Here is a 22,686-nt window from a genome sequence, read left to right on the forward strand (position 1 = left end):
ACTGTTTGAGCTGCTGACTGTGCGTCCGAGCGAATCGAAGTTTGAAAATTTGTCTGGTGGTACTTTGAGACATATGGAGATCCATGAAATCCATTTGAGGTCTCAAAAAAACTTGTTCTCCTGAAAAAAAACAAAAACCCTAGTTAGGGACTGTTTGTGTAGGAGACAGTTAAGCGTACCTGATTTTTGTGCAGTGTTGAGTCTCTGTTGATCATGTGATTGTCAGAAGACTTCTAGAACAAAAATCTTGGAATTTTGAAATGTGAAAGATTGATTTGAATGATAATACAAACACGGAGAATCGTGCTGTCAGCGGGTTTGATTGTTAACTGGCTGTCTGGGTATTAACGTAACAGTTAAAGTGAAAACTTAGCAGTTAAAGTTAATTTTTCTCCTTTTGTTTTTGTTGTGTTAATGGTGAAAAATTATTTACATGATTTGTTAGAAAAACACAAACATAATAAATAATTAAAATATACCGTACGCGAACGAAATTACCGATAATAAAATTGAAAAGGATTTAATGCACAGAAATAAATATTTAACTAGCAATAAACACACATAATATTATCTCGATAATTAAACAAAGGTATAACAGATAGTATAATATTTAATACTGACAGTACAAATATTACATAAAAATATAGCGAACAGTACGACAAATATAATGAACGGTACGTTATTTGAAAGCGAAAGATACGACAAACTTTAAGTATGACGATTAAAAACCCATGCTATAAACAACAATATATAGATGTACGGGAGTGCCAGCATCCCAGGTCCGCATTTTTCAGGACTATGCAGACAGAAAAAAGACATGATCACCGTAAAAACAGTGATGACCATAAGAAAAAACGTATCCACCCACTTTGCCATTTTTTGTCGGGGAAGAAGAGAAAATAATTATGAGATAGTATGATAGAAATTTGGGAGGTGAATGAAATTTGATGTGAGAATTTATGGAAAAAATGAGGGGTATATATAGAGTGAAAAGAAGGATGGAGACGTTGGGGAATGAAGTGATACCGTACAAAAAAGGAAAGTTTGAATGATAGTAGGTTTTGAAAGAAAGTGTATGGTAGGGTTTGAAAAGAAAGATGTATGGAATAAAGTTAGGATTTGATTTGAAAGAAAGAGATTTGAAAAGAAAGGAAGAGATTTGAAAAGAAAGGAAGAGATTTGAAAACAATAATATAGTACAAAAATTAGTGGGAAACAAAACCAATAATAATTTAATTGTTACCAGTACAGTCTGAATCCCCAGACTCTGCGCCTGCAAAATTTAATTCTGTACCAATTGCGTCAGTACTATTTATCTGCAAATAAATCTCAAATAAACAGCGTGTGTGAAGTGATAAACAGTACTTGGCGTTTGTGTAAGAATAAATTCAACAGCGAACCAAAATACCGTATAAAAATATTCTAAAAACTGAGTATTCATAAAATCAGGATATTTATGAAATAAAATCCAAGATGATATGAAACTCCAAATTTTTAGACAGATGTCCGTTGCCTTCTCTTTTGAAAAAAGATGCGGGCAAATTTTGGGGTATAACAATGTGCATGCAAAAAGATGATGGAGATTTTTTTGAGCAGTTATGGTGCATGAATCATAGAGTTCATAAATAAGACATTAACCTTCAAATTTGAAAATCGAAATCTTGATATGGATGTTCCAGTTGCAAGATTATGATTTGCGAAGCTTTTATGATGATTATGGAAGGTGTTTGGATGCTCTAATTGGACTGAAACCTTCTAGATAGCTTTGCTCAACCTCAACTGTAGCAGCTCCAAGTTGAAGATGAAGATGATGATTATGATGTTTCAGAACTCCAAAAAGGACTTGGATCACTTCTATATGATGTATGTGAAGTGTTTGAATGCTCACTTTCAAAGGAGAAGCTCTGGTTTGAAGAATTCACTTCTTCACTCCATGAAACTTTGAAAAAATGATAAAAGGAGAGAATTTGGAGAAAGCAAGAATTGAATTTGCGTTGGTGTGTTTTGAATGACGGGAGGTCCCTATTTATAGGCAAATGGTATGAGATAGTCTTGAGAATAAATGAGCTTGAGGTTGAATAACTTGGTGTGTAAGTTATAAAGAATACTCCATTTTTGCAATGATGAGTTTTTTTTATTTAGTTAGGATTCAATCCTCTAACTTCTCATTCCTATAATTACAAGTTCAAATTTGATTTTGTAAGTGATCAACTTGGCATTTGAAGATAATCTTGATAAATCACCATTTTTCTCATGATTTCAATTTGGTAATGATTACTTTTTCACAAGGCAAGTGAAATTTTTTGTACTTTGATGTCCTCTTGAAATGATTCCAAATATTCCACATGATTCTTGGTTGATGAAAATGCATAAACATGTGCTAAATTGAAGAAGAAATTGTGAAAATTTGGTGAAATGCAAAACTAGTTATGCTTGAAAACATGTATATGAAGCCTTGTTTGAAAATTCATAACTTCTTGCTCAAGTAAAATCAAAGGGTGTTTCAAGACTTTTTTGAAAGCTTGGATGATGTACTTTAACTCTCGTGTCGATGGCTTGGATGAATTCATCTTAGATCATTATGGAAAATGGTTTTGAAGTTGGTGAGACAGTTGGTTAAAATGACTTAGATTTTTTTTAAGTGTTGGAAGAATCTTCATGAGCTTATAACTTAAAAACCATTCACTTCATGAGATTATAACTTAAAAACCATTCAATTTTTTAAGTGTTGTTGATCTTGATTTTCTCTTCAAAATGCGCTTGGGAACAAAAAATTTGGCCATGGGATGAAGAAGTTATGACTTTTCAAAGTTTGAGTGAAAAACATGCAATTCTTCATTAAAAAGTCAAAACCCTACAATGTTGACTTTTTTTCCTTGATTGATTTTATTGACTTTTCTTGATCAAATGGCTCTAAAAACAATATATTCATAATTTTGATCCTTAAAATTCCATGGTTGACCAAATTTCTCAAAAGTCAAAGGTGATCTTGAACAATTGACTTTTTCCAAATGAACTGTAATCTTGTAAGTACCAATTTAATTCGGATCTCCTAATCAAATGAGTGACGTGAGTGGCTCATAATAAGGTATTGGAGATCCTTGAACCATTATTTGAATCTTGAAATCATGCCCCGACTAAAGGTCAACTTCCTAGGTGAATTAGGTCTAAATCCCTAATTGTGGACCAGATGGTTTTGGAAGTTGTTGATCTTGAATTGAAGCACTCGTGGGCTTTAATATTGATAAGGGGAATCATATGAGAATGCTTGAGCTTTTTGAGTCATGTATTGAAGTTTGATACACTCCATATATGAAGGTTTTAATTATAGACTTTGATGAGTCAAAACCCTAATTTGATGTTCTTAGTGAACTTGAGGCTTGATTCCTTGGAACTTGAGATCATGTGTGGATGAATGAGACTGAAGGTGGAGAAAAACACAAGAAAGAGGGGATTGAATTGTGTTCTTTGTCAATTTAAAATCCCCTTTCTCTAAAAAAATTTCTTTCTCTTAGTATCTCATCTTCTGGATATGCTTTAATGATGCGGAAGCATGTTTGGAATGGAGTTTCATAACCAATCAGATGTTCATTTTAACTTCTTTATATCATCAGAACTTCTGACTTGTCTCAGTATAGTTCTGAAGACATTTTGCGTGAATGTTCTGAGTTAAATGAATAATACAAAAAGTAAGAGACACGTTCATTTTTATCCTAGTTCACCTTCTGAATAAGGCTACCTCCATTCCACCCTCCTCCGGTGATTTTCCTCTTGACAGAGGACTTAATCCACTATAACCAAACTTGATTACACCTGCATGATCAACCGTCGTGACAAACAACCTGCACAGCCAACTATTGTGACTAACCCTGGAGAAGTTACCCGCGAGTGACTAACCCCTAGATGACTGAACCGTTCAGTGATCTACGAGATATAACGTTCATCAATCTAGTAACCTGCACAGCCAAGTGATGTGACTAACCATGCACAACCAACCTTTTGTAACTAACTACAATGAACTTTTCAATGATCTGATCCACAGATATAACATTCATTGACTCCTGGACTTCTGACCTTCACTTGGTCTCCAAGAGAATTTCCATAATGACCACCATCATTGTCTTCTCAAGCTTCTGACCTTTACTTGGTCGCTCAAGGAATCATCACCAAATTAAATTGGTTTCAATACAATGCTTCTTAATAAGCAGATTTTCTAAGTACAAACTATATGATACAATGACAAGTAATCACTTTTAAGTGAATAATTGTTGGAGTCTTCTTGTCTGCATCTTCTGATGAGGTCCTTGCATCTTGTTGATAAGAAGAATATGAGCATCATCTCCATGTGTTGAGTGCTTCTTCAAACTGATCTTCGTCTTCAAATCTTCTTAAGCTGATTTAGAGTAACAACTCTATTGTTGATTGCTTCTGATTTGATCTTCATCTTTTGAAAGCAGATTAAGAGCAGCAGCTCTTGTATTAATTGCTTCTTTCAGTCTTGGACTTTTCTTGTTTGAATAAGGAGATTAGAGCTTCATATATTGAAATTAATTCCTTCTTGTAAGACCGTCTTCTTTTCATCTTCATAAGCAGATATGGAGCATCAGCTCTCATGTTAATTATTTCTTGTGCGTAGATCTTCATCTTCTTCTTGAATATTGATCATGAAGCTTGTTACACCTGATAACACATTTAATGATCATAAGCAAACATGAAACACTCTCGAGCAACAACTCAGTGTATTCAGTTTCTCTAGTCATTCAATGTGAGCAATATATGAATTGATCAAGTATTAGTGGATTTCTCAAAACTCCATTGGAGGATACTGCTTAACAGCAAAAGTTTCTCTTTTACTCTTTTATGTTTTCTTCACACAGGCTTATAGTTAGTGTATAACAACACTATGGAGTGATTCATCACATACTGAGTATGTGTCGCCTCTTGTGTAACTTCTGACGCATGGTTTCACATGTTTCTTTTACGCTTTCATGCTCAACTGTTCTTAACAGATTTTCTCTCAAGATCTCTCTTTTGTTGCACTCTGTAGTCGCACCATGGATACACTTTCTGGATACACCACTGGGTGCACTATTTACACTTTTGGTGTACCATGGACACACATTGAAGTTTGAAGTTTGATATATATATAGCTTGATGTGTTACCGCTGAAGATTGATTTGAATGCTTTGTCTCGATTGAATCAGGAATGACAAGTGTTGCTCACGCAGAATCTTATCCTTATCTATGCTGTCAGTTGGAAGTGTGTTTGATTGATTAAGCTTGTCTTTCCAACGCGCTGCATGTGTGTTTCTTCTTCAATCAACCTTGGTAGTTGTTCAATTTAATTGTTGCAACCGTTTTGCTAATGATGATGTTTGTAACAGTTTTTCTTTTGATTCTGAACCTTTGTATTTTATCTATTTTGTAGGCAGAAGTTGTATTTTCTTTTACTCATTCACGTGTGACTTTGCTGTTGTAGCTTTTGTATTTCACTACATTACTCTATCAGAACGTCTGATCTTTTTCACATGTGATCTTCTTGCTGTAACGAATCTTCATGTATATTGATATTTATTTTTAATTCCCTGAAGCTTGTCTGAGTTTCTTTCTGATGTTGTGCTTGTTGTATGTGAACATTGATGTTGCTTGTTCTTTTGAGTGGGCTTGTTTTTCATTGTTGCTTCTGATCTGCTAACTTTGACTTGTTTGACGTGTTCTTAATCAGAACATCTGATGAATTTTAGCTTCTTCATTATAGATGTTTGATTCTTTTTTCATATTTGAGCCATTTTCTGATGTAGTCATTATACTCTTTTTCTGATGAATCCTGTATAAGGCTTATAGCAAAATATCTGCACACTAAGTGAAACCATTAGTAGTAAAATTGTTACTCACAAAATGTATGTTCGTTATCATCAAAACCAGATTCTGAACATAGATTCTCAATCTTGTTCTAACAATCTCCCCCTTTTGGTGATGACAAAACCATGTATTTTGATGGAACAATTTTATGAGAAGATAATAATTAAGCACGTATATTTCATCCCCTTTTATATGTTCAATCAAGCAACTTATTATTCTATCATAATCTATTATTCTTTCTCCCCCTTTTTGTCGTAATCAAAAAGCTTTTAAGAGGGTTGGATGAGATTAATCAGACTTAGGAATAATTTTCTCCCCCTGAGATGTGTAGTCTCCCCCTGAATTAATCTCTTCTTTGGATTTTCAGAAGATTGATAGATATAGCTATGTATGCGTGCATCATCTTAGAACTTCTAAACATGTGTTCCTTTATTATCAGTTCTTCCTGTATACTTCTAAACAATTACTTCTAGATAAGCAGACCTGTATTGATCAGAGTTTTACTCATAATCAGGTGATGATATTCAGTTTTTCTTCTGTTTCTTAACAGGATGGTTGTAAACAGCTAAAAACACTCAATAAATAAGAAACACATCATGCATTTTAACAAACACAACAGAACATTAAATTAAATGATTAAGCAAATTCTGCAATAAAAACTCATTACATTCATAGCTAGACATGATATTACTCCTAGCTGGTGTAGTTTGTGCAATGTTAGAGAGAATTCTAGATTTCTCAATTAGTTCTGAGATGACTCGCCCATAGGGTATGTAGCAAGTATCCTGAGAATTTCTAGAGTATATCACAAATTCCTTCAGATGGGTGAAGATGATAGCTGGCAGATTTAGCTTAAGACCTTGATAAAAGCAGAGGGTTAGATATTTTTCTCGTGTGGATAGAATGTTTAGATGGAACCTTCGAGGCATAATGTTTGACAATACGAATAGAACCCAAGCTCTATATATGGGCTTCAGATTTATTGAGTTATTGTAGAATCGTCTGAAAGCGACTGGAAGCCTAGAAATTTTGAAGAATTCTTCTCTAGCAAGGTGATCAAAGAATTCTAGAGGCATGAGACTTCGGTCAGATGGACACTGAATTGCATCAACAATAGAATCTTTTGTAATCACAATTTTGGATTTGAATATGTGAGATGTAATGCTTTGTCCATCACTGCTAACGGAGGCATATAGCCAGAAGTTTTTTACAAGGTTTGGGTAAATGGGTTTGTTAAGGATTTCCTTGTATCCGTTCCAGCCTTGATGCTCAAAGAATATGTGGAAGCCATACTCATCACTTGAGTCATCCAGTTTAGATTCGTTGATGATCACAAGCATGCTTTCGTTTCCAAGGAAGGTTCTGACAGCCATGTTATTGGAGTTTTGTTGGGTTAGAAGTGTAGGAGCAGAGATGTTTTGATGAGTAGGAGCAGTGAGGTTTTGGGTTGAAGACTGAGGGATCTTATAGACACGGACAAGGAGTGGAATAGTTTATGGAGTGATAGAGGAGATGAACCTAGAGGGTAGGGTTAATCATTACACAGAGACACATGGGGAGAAGTTCAAAAGATTTTGATTCTTTAGTTTCTCGAGGTCATAATTTTTTGAAACAACGTTTATTATTATCCTGTATTGTTCCTAGGGAGAGTAATTAATGGTTTTTGATTGAGTGTTAGTTTGGATAAAATAAATGGGTTTAGGTTTTTCTCAATCTTGTAAATGCTCTTTCCGTTTTTAGAATCTTAACAGGCTTTGATAGCATGTTCTCATGATTTTAAATTTCTTTTATATTAATTGGGCTTCAGATGATTTAAAAAACATGTGAAGATGAATTGTTATGTTTTTACTATAGACAAAAGGTAAGATTCAATCAGTAATTTTACTAAGTCAGGATATAAAATATAAAGTACAACATTGGTCGCATTATCTCTACAATCCTAGATTTTAGATATTACATATTATTAACTCCTGCTTTCTTCAACTAGTTTCAGAGGTTGTACGCACTGTGTGACTTGGCCAAAACTTCTAAGTGAATTTCTCCATAAGAGAAATTAGTGCTCGAGTTCTTCAATCTTATTCACCCAGTCACACCTTTTTGAGGTAAGTGCCCGCTTAGGCCCTTCAAAACCAACAAGTCTCCAGATGACATTGTTCATGATTAGTTAAGACAGTGCTCTTCCATAAGGAATGTGGAAGTTTGACTGGTTTCTGGATATTTTGATGGTGTCCTTAAGGTAGTTGAAAATATTTTTAGTAAGGTCGATCTGATGATGGTGTGTTAGAAGAAACACAAGCACCCTGTCATCATGGGTCATGAAATCCCTTACTGCCATCCTAGGACGAAGGTTTGTTAGGGAGAATATGAACCACATTCTGGGATAATGAAGAAGGTGTTCAGGATTGTTTGGTTCATAAGGAACGGAGTCAACAAATAGGATTTTGAAGGATTTTACCAATCTTAAGTCAGATTGAAAATCTTCAACAGTGACTCCATATGAGACACAGCCTGTGGCTTTGACGATTGATGGGATGGTAACAAAAATGGGGAGTTTGAAGATTTCGGAGTGGATGGTATTTCCATTATCACTTATTTTGGCAAACTTCCAGAACTTTTTTACTAGCATCGGATAAACAAGTTCTCAGAGCATTCTGTAGTAGTTTGCCCAGTATTGTACTTGATAGCTCCATATTAATTCTCTTGCATCTTCCAAGAGGAAAGAAATATTTGGATCCTTCTCTAAGATGACCTTCAGATAGTTTTCATCTCCATGGTAAGTCATGGCAGACATATTTTGAAAACGGATGAAGGGGATTTGGAAGGGAGATGAGAAAGATATGTGATGTGGTTTGGTAGATGAAATAGTTTTGGTGAGAGCTATTTGGATCTAAAGTTAGTATATGAAGAAGATGATGAGGGAACGCCAGTCATGATATGACAGGATACTGATGCACACTTAAGATCTTTAATCTTAACTGGTGAGCATGCACGAGCAGACAAGAGATACTGACATACGTTAGTGTTGAAGTCAGTTTTCAGTTTGACCTAGACTTATTTACGAGGTGGTTGTTTAGCCAATAAATACAAAATAAATGCAGTAATTAAAGTTAACTCAGAGATACAACACATGCATGGAGAATATGACAGGTAGTAGAGTAGGTGACAACTAATTCTAGGCATGCAAAAGAGATTTGTACTCATTATTAATAACCTCATATTAAAGTTAGCATAATTATAAAAGAGAGAGTTTTAGAAAGATCTGACCGAATTGAGGATAACCTTTATTCCTTTCTTTCATGAGAGAGAGCATCTTCTTGATCAGAAGTTCTATGTTTCATTGATTCAGAGTCTTTAGCTTTAAAATCTTGTTCTACCTTGTCCTTTCCTTTGATTTGCACTGAGGAATTGAAGATGACCACGTGGCATGAGTCAGCTACACTTGTTCATCTTTGATTTTGAATGTATTCATTTAAGCATATTTCCTTCTTTATGATGTCTTGAGCTTCTTATGGAATTTTGATGTTGATCCACAAAACTCCTTTGGATATGTAGATAATGTTCTCAGTGAAGGTGGAGAAAAACACAAGAAAGGGGGGATTGAATTGTGTTCTTTATCAATTAAAAATCCCTTTCTTTAATTTATTTTCTTTCTTATCTTATCTCATCTTCTGGATATGCTTTTGTGTTGCGGAAGCATGCATGGAATGGAGATGCATAACCAATGAGATGTTCATTATTAACTTCTTTGTATCATCAGAACTTCTGACTTGCTCAGTACAGTTCGGAACTTGTTTACATGATTAGAACGAAGTTAAATGAATTGTACATAAAGTAAAGAACATGTTCATTTTTATCCTGGTTCACCTTCTGAATAAGTCTACCTTTAGTCCATCTTCTTCAGGTGATTTGCCTCTCAGCAGAGGTCTTAATCCACTATAACCAAGTCATGATTACAACTGCACGATCCTCCGTCGTGACTAACCATCCTGCACAGCCAACTATTGTGACTAACCCTGCACAAGCTACCCGCAAGTGACTAACCCCTAGTTGACTAAACCGTTCAGTGATCCCATCTGGATATAACGTTCATCAATCTAGTAACCTACACAACAATGCATTGTGACTAACTCACTGCACAGCTACCTGCTGTGACTGACTGCAATGGACTGTTCAGTAATCTCCACGAGATATAACATCCATTGACTCCTGGACTCTTGACCTTCACTCGGTCTCCAAGAGATTTCCACAATGACTGCAACCAATTGTCTTCTCAAGCTTCTAACCTTAACTGGTTGCTTAATGCATCTTTTGGAGATTACAGGTGAGCTTCTTAATTAAGCAGATAGTCTCCTATTCTTGATACGTATGTTTATGACTTACTGACTAGAAGTCACTTCTGGAGCCTAGAATTTTTTACAGAAGATTCCTAAGAGATACTCCCTCTGTCCCAATATAAGTGTCTTTTTAGCCATAAAAAGTTGTCCCGAAATAATAGTCTCTATACTTTCCCAATGCAACATTAACTAATTTTTACCAACTTTACCCCTTATCTACACTCTTTTCAAGTCATGACAATATAAAACAACCAATAATAATTAAGGGTAATTTTGTAAAAACGTTATCTTTATTGACTCAATCATTACTTTTCTTAATCTGTGTGTAACAACCTTAAACGACATTTATTTTGAGACGGAGGTAGTAACACACTTCGTATGTGTTTTAAAATTAATTACAAGAACAATACATAGTATTGTAGTCTTCTATTCTTGAACTTCTGGATGAGTCTTCTTCTTCAGAAAGCAGATTAAGAGCATCGGCTCTTGTCTTGATTGCTTCTTGACTTGATCTTCATCTTCTTTCTCCTAAGCAGATATGGAGCAACTGCTCTCATGTTGACTGCTTCTGGAGTTGAACTGCACTTCTTCTTCAAGCAGATTTAGAGCATAAGCTCTAAGATTAATTACTTGATCTTCAAATTGATCGTTGTCTTCTAATCTCCATTGGAGAATTATGCATAACATGCAGGTTTTCTTCTTCATCTTCTGAGATATTTTCCTTATAGGAAAATGATGTATATTTCAACATTTTTTTCATCAAACACTTAGTGTATGTTGCCTCTAATTGAGCAGTTTTATTTAGCTTGTCAGCTTTCGCGTTGATGCTCTCCATTTCCTTCTTTCATCACAGAGGCTTATGTTTAGTGTATGACAACACTTGTGGATTGATTCATCACATACGAAGTATGCGCTGCCTCTTGTGTATCTTCTGATGCATGTCTTCATACTACTTCAATTAAGTATTCATGCTCAGCTGCTTCTTCACAGATGCATAGATGCATTCTGCAAATTCATTTTCTTCTTTTGTGTAAAATATTTCTTTGGTTGCACATTTGATCCTTTCTCCATGGATGATCCTTACTGGATATTCTCTTTTTCTCTCCGGATCCATACAGGGGATGGATGATCACTCACTCTCCATTTTGGATGGATAGATGGATACCACACCATGGCTTCAAGTTTGAAGTTTGATTCTATTTATAGCTTAATGAGTGGTTACCGTTGGAATGTAGCCGTTGTATTCTGGTTGAAGATGGTTTTTGAATGCTTTGCTTTGATTGGCTGCATGTGTTCGTGACAGAGCCTTATCTCCAACAAACTGATTACTTTTGATAGCGTGCTTCATAGGATAAGCTTGTCTTCCCAACGCGCTGCATGAGGCTTGCTTCTTCTTTTAACCTTGGGAGTTATTCCTATTAAATGTTGTAGCCGTTTTGCATGTGATGATGTTTATAACGACTCTCCCTTTGATTCTAAGACTTTGTTTTTCTCCTTTCAAGACTGTTTCTATATGGTAGCTTGTCTTCTTGTACTTTATGGACCAAGAATAGATGTCATGTGTTTGTCTCTTCTTTTGATCAAAACTAGTTGTTCTTGAAGCTTTGAATCTTCTGACTCCTGAGTTATGAGTGTATTTTGTAGATGTTGTTGTAGACGATGATGTTGCTTGTGCTCTTGACAGAACTTATTGTTTGGTGTGATGACTTGATTCTTCTGTCTTTACTTGTTGAGTTTCTGTGGTGTAACTTCTGATCTTCTACGTGCATGATCTTCTGATGTTGCAAGACTTCTTGTAGCTGATTTTTCTAGTTCATTTCCTTTGAAGCTTCTGATGTACTTTCTGATTCTGTGATTTTTGTACATGAACATTGGTATTTCTATTTAACTCTTTGAAGATTGTCTTATTGAAATCTAGCTCCTTGTGATACTGTTGTAGTTGTATGTTCTTCTGAGTGGGCTTATTTTGCATGTTCTTAATCAGAGCATCTGATGAATTATGTTTAGCTTTGTCAATCTTCTGGATGTTTGATTTCATATCTGAGCCAGTTTCTGATGTAGTCCTTGTACTCTTTTTTTGATGAATCCTGTATAAGGTTTATAACACAATATCTGCACACTAAGTGAAACCATTAGTAATAAAATTGTTACTCACAAAATATATGTTCGTTATCATCAAAACCAGATTCTGAACATAGATTCTCAATCTTGTTGTAACACTCAGAGTATTGAGATCTTTGCCTTGACATCTTCTGATTATACTGAGTGTTGGAATATGACGTTGTTTTTCTACTCAGTGTGGTTTTTCTCCTTCTGGATCTCTCTACACGGTTAAGTGTTTAATCTTGAGATCAATAACAGAGCCATGCTCTGATACCAATTGAAGGTGGAGAAAAACACAAGAAAGGGGGTTATTGAATTGTGTTCTTTGTCAATTTAAAATCCCCTTTCTCTAAATTCTTTTCTTTCTCTTAGTATCTCATCTTCTGAATATGCTTTAATGTTGTGAAAGCATGTTTGGAATGGAGTTGCATAACCAATGAGATACTCATTTTAACTTCTTTATATCATCAAAACTTCTGACTTGTCTCTGTGCAGTTCTGATGACATTCTGCGTGAATGTTCTGAGTTAAATGAATTATACAGAAAGCAAGAGACACATTCATTTTTATCCTGGTTCACCTTCTAAATAAGGCTACCTCCAGTCCACCCTCCTCAGGTGATTTGCCTCTCAACAGAGGACTTAATCCACTATAACCAAACTTGATTACACCTGCACAATCAATTGTCGTGACTAACAACCTGCACAACCAACTGCTATGACTAACCCTACACAAGCTACTCGCGAGTGACTAACCCCTAGATGACTGAACCGTTCAGTGATCTCAACGAGATATAACATTCATCAATCTAGTAACCTGCACAGCCAAGTGTTGTGACTAACCCTGCACAACCAACCTATTGTGGCTAACTACAATGAACTATTAAGTGATCTGATCCACAGATATAACATTCATTGACTCCTGGACTTCTGAACTTCACTTGATCTCCAAGAGAATTTCCATAATGACCACCATCATTATCTTCTCAAGCTTCAGACCTTTACTTGATCGCTCAAGGCATCATCGCCAAATTAAATTAGTTTTAATACAATGCTTCTTAATAAGCAGATATTCTAAGTACAAACTATATGATACAATGATAAGTAATCACTTTTAAGAGAATAATCGTTGGAGTCTTCTTGTCTACATCTTCTGATGAGATACTTGCATCTTATTGATAAGCAGAATATGAGCATCAGCTTCATGTGTTGAGTGCTTCTGCAAACTGATCTTCGTCTTCAAATCTTCTTAAGCAGGTTTAGAGCAACAGCTATATTGTTGATTGCTTCTGATTTGATCTTCATCTTCTGAAAGCAGATTAAGAGCAGCAGCTCTTGTATTAATTGCTTCTTTTAGTCTTGGTCTTTCCTTGTCTAAATAAGGAGATTAGAGATTCAGCTCTTAAAATTAATTCCTACTTGTAAGACCATCTTATTTTCATCTTCATAAGCAGATATGGAGCATCATCTCTCATGTTGATTATTTCTTGTGCGTAGATCTTCATCTTCTTCTTGAATACTGATCATGAAGCTTGTTACAACTGATAATATATTTAATGATCCTAAGCAAACATGAAACACTCTCGAGCAACAACTCAGTGTATTCAGTTTCTTTAGTCATTCAATGTGAGCAATATATGAGTTGATCGAGTATTAGTGGATTTCTCAAAACTCCATTGGAGGATACTGCTTAACAGCAAAAGTTTCTCTTTCACTCTTTTATGTTTTCTTCACACAGGCTTATAGTTAGAATATAACAACACTACGGATTGATTCATCACATACTAAGTATGTGCCGTCTCTTGTGTAACTTATGTCACATGTTTCTTTTATGCTTTCATGCTCAGCTGTTCTCTACAGATTTTCTCTCAAGATCTCTCTTTTGTTGCACTCTGTAGTCGAACAATGGATACACTTTCTGGATACACTACTGGGTGCACTATTGACACTTTTGGTGTACCATGGACACACATTCAAGTTTGAAGTTTGATCTATATATCTATATATATATATAGCTTGATGTGTTACCGTTGGAATCTAGTCGTTGAGATTTGTTTGAAGATTGCTTTGAATGCTTTATCTCGATTGAATCAGGAATGACAAGTGTTACTCACGACAGAATCTTATCCTTAGCTATGTTGTCAGTTGGTAGCGTGTTTCATTGATTAAGCTTGTCTTTCCAATGTGCTGCATGTGGGTTGCTTCTTCAATCAACCTTGGGAGTTGTTCCATTTAATTGTTGCAACCGTTCTGCTAATGATGATGTTTGTAATGGTTTTTCTTTTGATTCTAAACCTTTGTATTTTATCTATTTTGTAGGCAGAAGTTGTATTTTCTTTTACTCGTTCACGTGTGACTTTGTTGTTGTAGCTTTTGTATGTCACTGCGTTACTCTATCAGAACTTCTGATCTTTTTCACATGTGATCTTCTTGCTGTAACAGATCTTCATGTATATTGATATTTCTTTTTAATTCCTTGAAGCTTGTCTGAGTTTCTTTTGATGTTGTGCTTGTTGTATGTGAACATTGATGTTGCTTGTTCTTCTGAGTGGGCTTGTTTTTCATTGTTGCTTCTTTTGCTTCTGATCTGCTGATTTTGGCTTGTTTGACGTGTTCTTAATCAGAACATCTGATGAATTTTAGCTTCTTCAATCTTCTAGATGTTTGATTCTTCTTTCATATCTGAGCCAATTTTTGATGTAGTCATTGTACTCTTTTTCTAATGAATCCTGTATAAGGCTTATAGCATAATATCTGCACACTAAGTGAAACCATTAGTAGTAAAATTGTTACTCATAAAATATATGTTTGTTATCATCAAAACCAGATTCTGAACATAGATTCTCAATCTTGTTCTAACAGAGACATCTTAGGGAGGTAAAATTCTGGGTATGACAGATTCCCCTATTTAAGTTTCTCCTATCCGGAGGGATGAAGGTTGACATCTTGGTCTCTACTGAATAGGAGAGACTTAAATACAGAGAAATGCACAATTTTTGAGCTCCCCTAAGATGTAACAACGAGGATGCTATGAACGGGACTAATATTGGTGTGAATTGTTTGACCTTCTCCAAGCATTGAATTCTACGAGGGATAAGGAAATAACTCTCCTGTTTAGCATGCTTTGTGACATTTGATATTTGAATGGAAATGAAGAGTATGCTTGCTCATCTTCTTTGACTGAGTAATCTTACTTAGAAAGGGTAAATAAACTTCTCCTTGTTTCGGATTTCCAATCGCAAAACTGGTCTCAATTTCTTCTTAACAAGTATTCCACCTATAAGGTTGTTGAAATAAACTTCCCCTTGTTTTGAATTTCCAATCACAAAAATTGTCTCAGTTTCTTCTTATCAGGCATTCCACCTGAAAGGTTGTTTCTATCAGACAAGATCCTGATAAAAGGATAACTTCTAAAGTTGATAATCATGTCGAGGATATTTGAAAAGATGCGGGCTGGTCATTTGGTTGAACGATATCTCAGATAAAGAGAGAATTCCAAAAGTCTCTTATTCTTCATCAAACTTCTTGCCTGGATTTACTGTGGAGATGCCATCTAATAGGGGATAAGATTTCATCATACTTCCCTTTGAAGTTTGTTTTGGAGAGATGCCATGTGATGATATTCAATTTTGAGGTTTTGATGACTGTGTTTGAATGGGAACGAAGTTCGGAAAGAAACTACCATTAGTCGATTATGTGGGGAATCCAAGCTTCTTGTTAAGACTGTCATTTGTTTGCAAGGTGTAGACTTGCTGGAGATGTAAAATAATGACTTCCACTGACAGGAATGAGGCCCATATTTTGTTGGAGGATATTGATTCGGGGATCCAAGCCCATTTTATCATGTTTTCTAGGTGATGATGTGACCAAAACCTGACTGGATTATGTTGACCATGCAAATGTATGACACATGAATTTTATATTGCATGAATGAATGTTATGTCTATGATGACAAAATGATTTTGAAAAGATTGATTTTGAGAAGATTCGTGAAGGAGGTGAAATCCGGTTGTACGACTCAAGTCTTCGGCTGATGATTGGAAGATGCTTCCTCTTGAAAGTGTGATTCGAACTCCATTGGGGAAACCTGGTTATCAGTTCATCGCTGTCGAAGTGAATTGAGATGAATTGAAGATCTGTCATCGGGAGATGTTCGCAAAGCGAATTATAAAGGAAACTTGATTTTGTTTCTTTGAGTTTTAACCGTTCTTGGAGCAACTGTTGGCGTTCCTTCTATTGTTCACAAATATTAGAAAGTAATACCACCTTTATTTTGAAAAAAATTTGTTTCAAGAATGACTATCAAAAATTTTAAAAACGTCATTTTATGAGACAGAATAAGACATGAATTTCAAGCAAGTTGGCACAAGGCTCAAATTTTATTTAACAGAAATGGTAATCATCCAAAGGCGTGATTCCATAGAGTATTTACAAAGTTGGAAATTGGTAATTTTAAGGGAAAAGGGCTACATTGAAATTTTCGACCGTTATCCTTCCCTTCAACTATAGATTTTTGCTGTATTTGCGTTTGTCGAAGATGACTTACTGATGATGAGTACTTTGTAGTAGCTTTGGGATGATCGGGTTAGACCGAATGCAGTTACTTGCCATAAATCCCTAACTTTTGCCTAAATCACCCTTTCGGGTTTTCGTTCTTACTTTGTCGACTGCAGTTGTGGTTGACTCAAGTATTTTTACTATCCTAAAGGAACTTTTGAATTTCCTTCTCTTGGCTGGATTTTAGTCTTTGTAGAAAATTCCAGCCAACACATCCTTAAACATAAAAAAATAATCGATATAGAATAAATTTATTTTAATTACCTCGGCAAAGCATAGACGTCGAGCAATATGATGCTCGTACCTCACAAGAACGGATGTATCAGAAGGCCCTCTCAGAAATCTAGCAGGTGATTGTGGAACAGGTGCCGAGAGACCAACATCCTCTACATCGCCGCGTCGTCCCAAAGTGCGGCGTGAAATTCTCCAATATAATCCCCGTCTACGCGACACTGTCAAATTTATAAAAAAAAAAAACAAAAACATAAGAAAACTAAAGAAATTAAAAAAAAACATAACACTTTTGGAAAGTGTTTCGATTTCTTTGGGAAACGGAAGTAGAAGTCTTGTAAAAAGTGTTTCAGTTTAGTTACGCATAAACCGGAAAACTTGCAAAAAATGTTCCAGTATGAGCTTATGTGAACCGAAACACTTGAGTTGTTCTGGTATGAGATCTTGTAACCCAAAAGAGTTTGAGAAAGCATTCAGGTATGAGTTGACGTGAACCAGAAGACTTGGGAAAAATGTTTCGATATGAAACAAATGTTAACTAGATGAGTAGAAAAAAGTATTATGATTTGAGATTTTTTATGAGTTTTCATAGCGCTTTTTTTCAGTTGGATAAAAAATAAAATTGTGAAAGAACCTATTTATATGATGGTATTTTGATTTGAAAGTTTTACATATAAAGATATAAAGCCACTTGTAGGTATTACGAAATAAAAGTTTCTTAAAAGATACTCTTTCCGTCTCATAATAAGTGTCTTATTTGAATTTTGTGTGGTTCTTAAGAAAATGATTAGACGTATTGGTTTTAATGATAAAATTAATATCATTCACTAAAATACTCTTTTTTACTATAGGTATTATAATAGTTGGATGGCGTAAAAGTTAATAATTAGAGATATAGTAAATGTCGTATTAATATTTTAAAAATACATTTATTTTAAGACATAGAAAAAGTACAAATAAGATCCTTATTATGAGAACGAAGTAAAAGAGGATATATACATGTTTTTTCTACCATCTCACCCAATGGTCCCAATCCAGAGTCATGATGACCACATGGCCGAAATATCACACATGCAATGACACATACCTAATTATGACGCCACTAATATGTCGTCACCTATTATCTCGTCACCAATTACCTCATTGCTTACACCATCAATTCAATCTTAAATCATTTTCCGTCCTTTTCCTTAAACTATTAATACACCTAAACTTTGATTTGACAACTTATTTTCATAAATCTTAATTTGGCAATTTGAACACGCTAAAAACATTTTTCAAAATCCTTTTCTTATTAAGTTGAAATACACAAAATCTAATTTATTTTTATTTTTAATTTTACAAGTAGATGTAAATTAACAATTCTAATTGAAGTAACACGTGACAATCCACAAGTCTAATATGATTATTATTTTCTGTCTGATAATAAATATTTTATTTGCACTTTTTTTTTTATCTCAAAATAAATGTTTATATATCAAAATAAGTGTTTGTTTAGAATACAAATTTAATATTTATTATTTTTTTATTATTATATTCTTATTTATTAACTTTTACGTTTTTCAACTAATCTACTCTATATAATAAATAAAGGTATTTAGTAAATGACATTAATTTTATCATTAAAACCAACACATTTAACTATTTTTTTAAAAACCGCACAGAACTCAAACAAGACACTTAATATGAGACGGCGGAGTAATAGTATTTTAAAAATTAGACTGAATTGGTCGGTTGAATCGAGAATTAAAAGAGTTATTGGTCTAATTTGATTGTTGGACCATGCAAGCTATTGAAACGGCATGAATTGGTAAAAACCGAATCAAAATCGATAAAAGTTAGAGAATCGACGAGTTTTAAATATGACTTATTAAATGCTTATTTTTTCTTAGATAAAACGGCGTTGTTTTGATAACAAATTTTTAAAAAATAAAATAATAAATAAATTTTGTTAAAAATTTGTTTAGAATAATTTCCCTCCTTAAAATTTAGTTTAATTTATTATACAAGTTATTTTGTTATTTTGTTATTTAATTTATGTTATAATTAAATTTTGTTCAAAATTTATTTGAATTTATATTTTGTATTATTTTATTGTGTATGCCAACTATTTTTAAAGTTTGAATTTAAAGAACCAATTTATGAAATTTTATAAGCGTGATACATTTTAATGAACGAGTCATCTGATTCGATCAGATTTACAAATATATATATATATATATATATATATATATATATATATATATATATATATATATATATATATATATATATATATATATATATTTGTTATAAAGATCAACTTATTCGATCGAATTATTCGACTTAATCTAATTTTATTATGGATTTGATCCGTAAATTATTGATTCAATATTTTTACTTGTTTAATGAGCGATTCAATTTTAACATTATTTATCATCTAATTTCTCTCTAAGAATTTAAGAGAAATCAAAACAATACATTTTTCTTTATCAAATAATGTAGTGACCAAAACTTATCTTGAAGATTCGAATCCACACATTTACATCACGTACTATCATTTATATGGGAGAAAGATGGAGTATAAGCTAAACTTTAACGTGCATATTATTTTAAAATAGATATACTTGTATATAAATTTCGGTTAAGTTGACAAATTGCCGTAACTTTAGTGACATCATTTTTCAATAATTTTATAGAAGAGCTTACATATTTAAATTGCGGTTAAGTTGACAAATGGTGAGTTTGATAAAGCGAAAACAAATACGCAAACTAGGATCAAGTTTGATGTTGACCATTTGTTTGTTTGTATAATAAACCACATGCAATATGATGATGCTCTTTCATATTACTACTATATAAACAACACATGTTACCAACTCATTACACACAAACAAATAACACAGAGAAAGAAGGAAAAAACAGAGAAACAAAACAAACATGGTTGTACAGAGTCAGAACAACAATGTTCACAACAATGTTCATGTCTTAGTGATTCCATACCCAGCACAAGGTCACATAAGTCCACTAATCCAATTCGCTAAGCGATTAGTCTCCAAAAACATCAAAACCACATTCGCAACAACTCACTACACCGTCAAATCCATAACCGCACCAAACATCGCCGTCGAACCAATCTCCGACGGTTTCGACCAATCCGGTTTCGCACAAGCCAACGATGTTCAACTCTTTCTCACTTCATTCAAATCCAACGGTTCTAAAACACTCTCAAACATCGTTCAAAAACACCAAAAAACTTCAACACCGATCACGTGCATTGTGTATGATTCTTTTCTGCCCTGGGCACTTGATGTTGCTAAGAAACATGGGATTTATGGTGCGGCTTTTTTCACTAATTCGGCTGCTGTTTGTAACATTTTCTGTCGTATACATCGTGGTTTGATTGATGTTCCGGTAGATGATTTGCCTTTGATTGTTCCTGGTCTTCCTCCTTTGGAGTGTAGAGATCTTCCGAGTTTTATAAGGTTTCCGGAAAGTTACCCTGCTTATATGGCTATGAAGTTGAGTCAATTCTCTAATCTCAATCTTGCTGATTGGACGTTTGTTAACACCTTTCAAGCCTTAGAAGGAGAGGTAAAAACTCTCATTACAATTTAACTATTCCTCTCCTTCTATTCGAGTTAAAAAAATATTAGATATTTTAATTTTAATAATAAAATTAATATTATTTATTAAAATATTTTTATTTTTTATAGATGGTGGAATAGTTGAAAACCGTTAAAAAGTTAATAAATAAATGAAAAAAATAATAAACATTATATTAATGAAGAGTGCTAACAACACTTTCTCTAACACATATTTTTTTATTGGTTGAAATATGTGTGGGGACCACTTTGGAAATGGATCCCACATGAAGTGGTAGGGCGCATACATGTTTCAACGAATAAAAAAGTGAGTGTTAGATAAACTGTTTAAAAGAGAATGTTGCTAGCATTTCTCTTATATTAATTTCTAAAAAATATTTATTTTAAAACATAAAAAAAATACAAATGAGACACTACGAAAGAAATATTTATTAATCATTTAATTCCGTACATTTGATAGTTGATAGAGACATTACAGTGGACATTCATTCGAATTTACGACATGTCACTCCATATTTAAAGAACGGACATTGTTTCGAAAATATGAAATCTCACTTAAAAATTAAAAAATAAATTTATAGAGACCATTTGAATTTTTTTTATTTTGTACCAAAAGAAAAATATGAGTAACAAAAAGTTAATTATTTGGGCCATTATAAGATCACGTTTTTTTGTTTTATATTATTGTGTCGGCAATTGAAACCAATTGTTCATATTTACGTAAGACGTGACATCAAGTTTTTATTGTTTTTTTATATCTCGGTGTATGTAGTTAAAATTACATTATTTTTGGTTTTAGTAATTCATTTTTGATGATTGGAATTTTTTATTTTTTTTGAAGGTGGTGAAAGGGCTAACTGAGCTATTTCCTGCAAAGTTAATTGGTCCAATGGTTCCTTCTTATTACTTAGATGGTAGAATCAAAGGAGACAAAGGTTATGGAGCAAGTTTATGGAAGCCATTAAGTGAAGATTGCATCAATTGGTTAGAAACAAAACCATCAAAATCAGTAGCATATGTCTCTTTTGGAAGCATGGTTTCTTTAACATTAGAACAAATGGAAGAAATAGCTTGTGGGTTAGAACAAAGTGAGGTAAATTTCCTATGGGTTTTAAGAGAATCAGAGCAAGAAAAATTACCAAAAGGGTTTAAAGAATTGATAAAAGAAAATGGTATAATTGTAACATGGTGTAACCAACTAGAGTTATTGGCACATGATGCTGTTGGTTGTTTTGTGACACATTGTGGTTGGAATTCAACTCTTGAGAGTTTGAGTCTTGGTGTTCCTGTTGTGTGTTTGCCACAATGGGCTGATCAATTACCTGATGCAAAGTTCTTGGAGGAGATTTGGGAAGTTGGTGTGAGGCCAAAGGAAGATGAGAATGGTGTTGTGAAGAGAGGTGAATTTGTTGAGGGTATGAAGGTTGTGATGGAAGGTGAGAAAAGTGAAATTATTAGAAGGAATGTGAGGGAATGGAAGAAGTTGGCTAGGGAGGCTGTTAGTGAAGGGGGTAGTTCTGATAAGAATATTAATGATTTTGTGGATCAATTGATGAAGAAAGATAGGAATGGTAATTTGAGTGGTTACTAGAGGGGTTGTTGTCATCAATTAATAATGTGAATTTGTTTAGATTGATTTATATGATTGTATGGTTGCTAGAGGGGTTGTTGTTATCAATGAATAATGTGAATTTGTTTAGATTGATTTATGTGATTGTATGGTTTTATTTCTCCTTTTGAATCTTGTTAGACTTGGTACAATTTTTTCATGTTTGTGGCGAAACTGAAATTAGATATTGCCAATAACCTAAAGTGTTGGAATTTGAAAAACATTTTGCATTTTTTAGTTTAATAGTGTTATTGTTTTCTGTTGAGAAAATTTAGAAAAACAATTTATGTTATCAAAGAGATTATTCAAGCAAACAATCAAGTAGTCTTTGGATAAAACAACTAAGTTATATTGTACAATATCCTAATGCATTGTAGGTACTGTTCTAGAATACACCCGCAAATATGC

The 22,686-nt window shown here is 33.9% G+C and overlaps 1 protein-coding gene across 1 annotated transcript; it reads left to right on the top strand.

The window, feature by feature from the left end:
- The first annotated feature begins 19,936 nt into the window (after positions 1 to 19,936).
- Positions 19,937 to 22,402, top strand: LOC131646263 (UDP-glycosyltransferase 74B1-like). Its single transcript, XM_058916356.1, has 2 exons — positions 19,937 to 20,658; positions 21,511 to 22,402. Exons 1-2 carry the CDS (start codon positions 20,005 to 20,007, stop codon positions 22,258 to 22,260), a joined length of 1,404 nt encoding a protein of 467 aa, XP_058772339.1. The 5' UTR covers positions 19,937 to 20,004; the 3' UTR covers positions 22,261 to 22,402.
- The last annotated feature ends 284 nt before the right edge of the window (positions 22,403 to 22,686 follow it).

The sequence above is a fragment of the Vicia villosa genome, linkage group LG2, assembly GCF_029867415.1.
Source record: "Vicia villosa cultivar HV-30 ecotype Madison, WI linkage group LG2, Vvil1.0, whole genome shotgun sequence".
NCBI classification, from domain to species: Eukaryota; Viridiplantae; Streptophyta; class Magnoliopsida; order Fabales; family Fabaceae; genus Vicia; species Vicia villosa.

Bases quoted from the DNA above. Each gene is read 5' to 3' on its own strand.
- LOC131646263 (XM_058916356.1), top strand. From the start codon at position 20,005: ATGGTTGTACAGAGTCAGAACAACAATGTTCACAACAATGTTCATGTC. The intron at 20,659-21,510 runs GTAAAAACTCTC...TTTTTTTTGAAG, and splicing joins TTCAAGCCTTAGAAGGAGAG to GTGGTGAAAGGGCTAACTGA.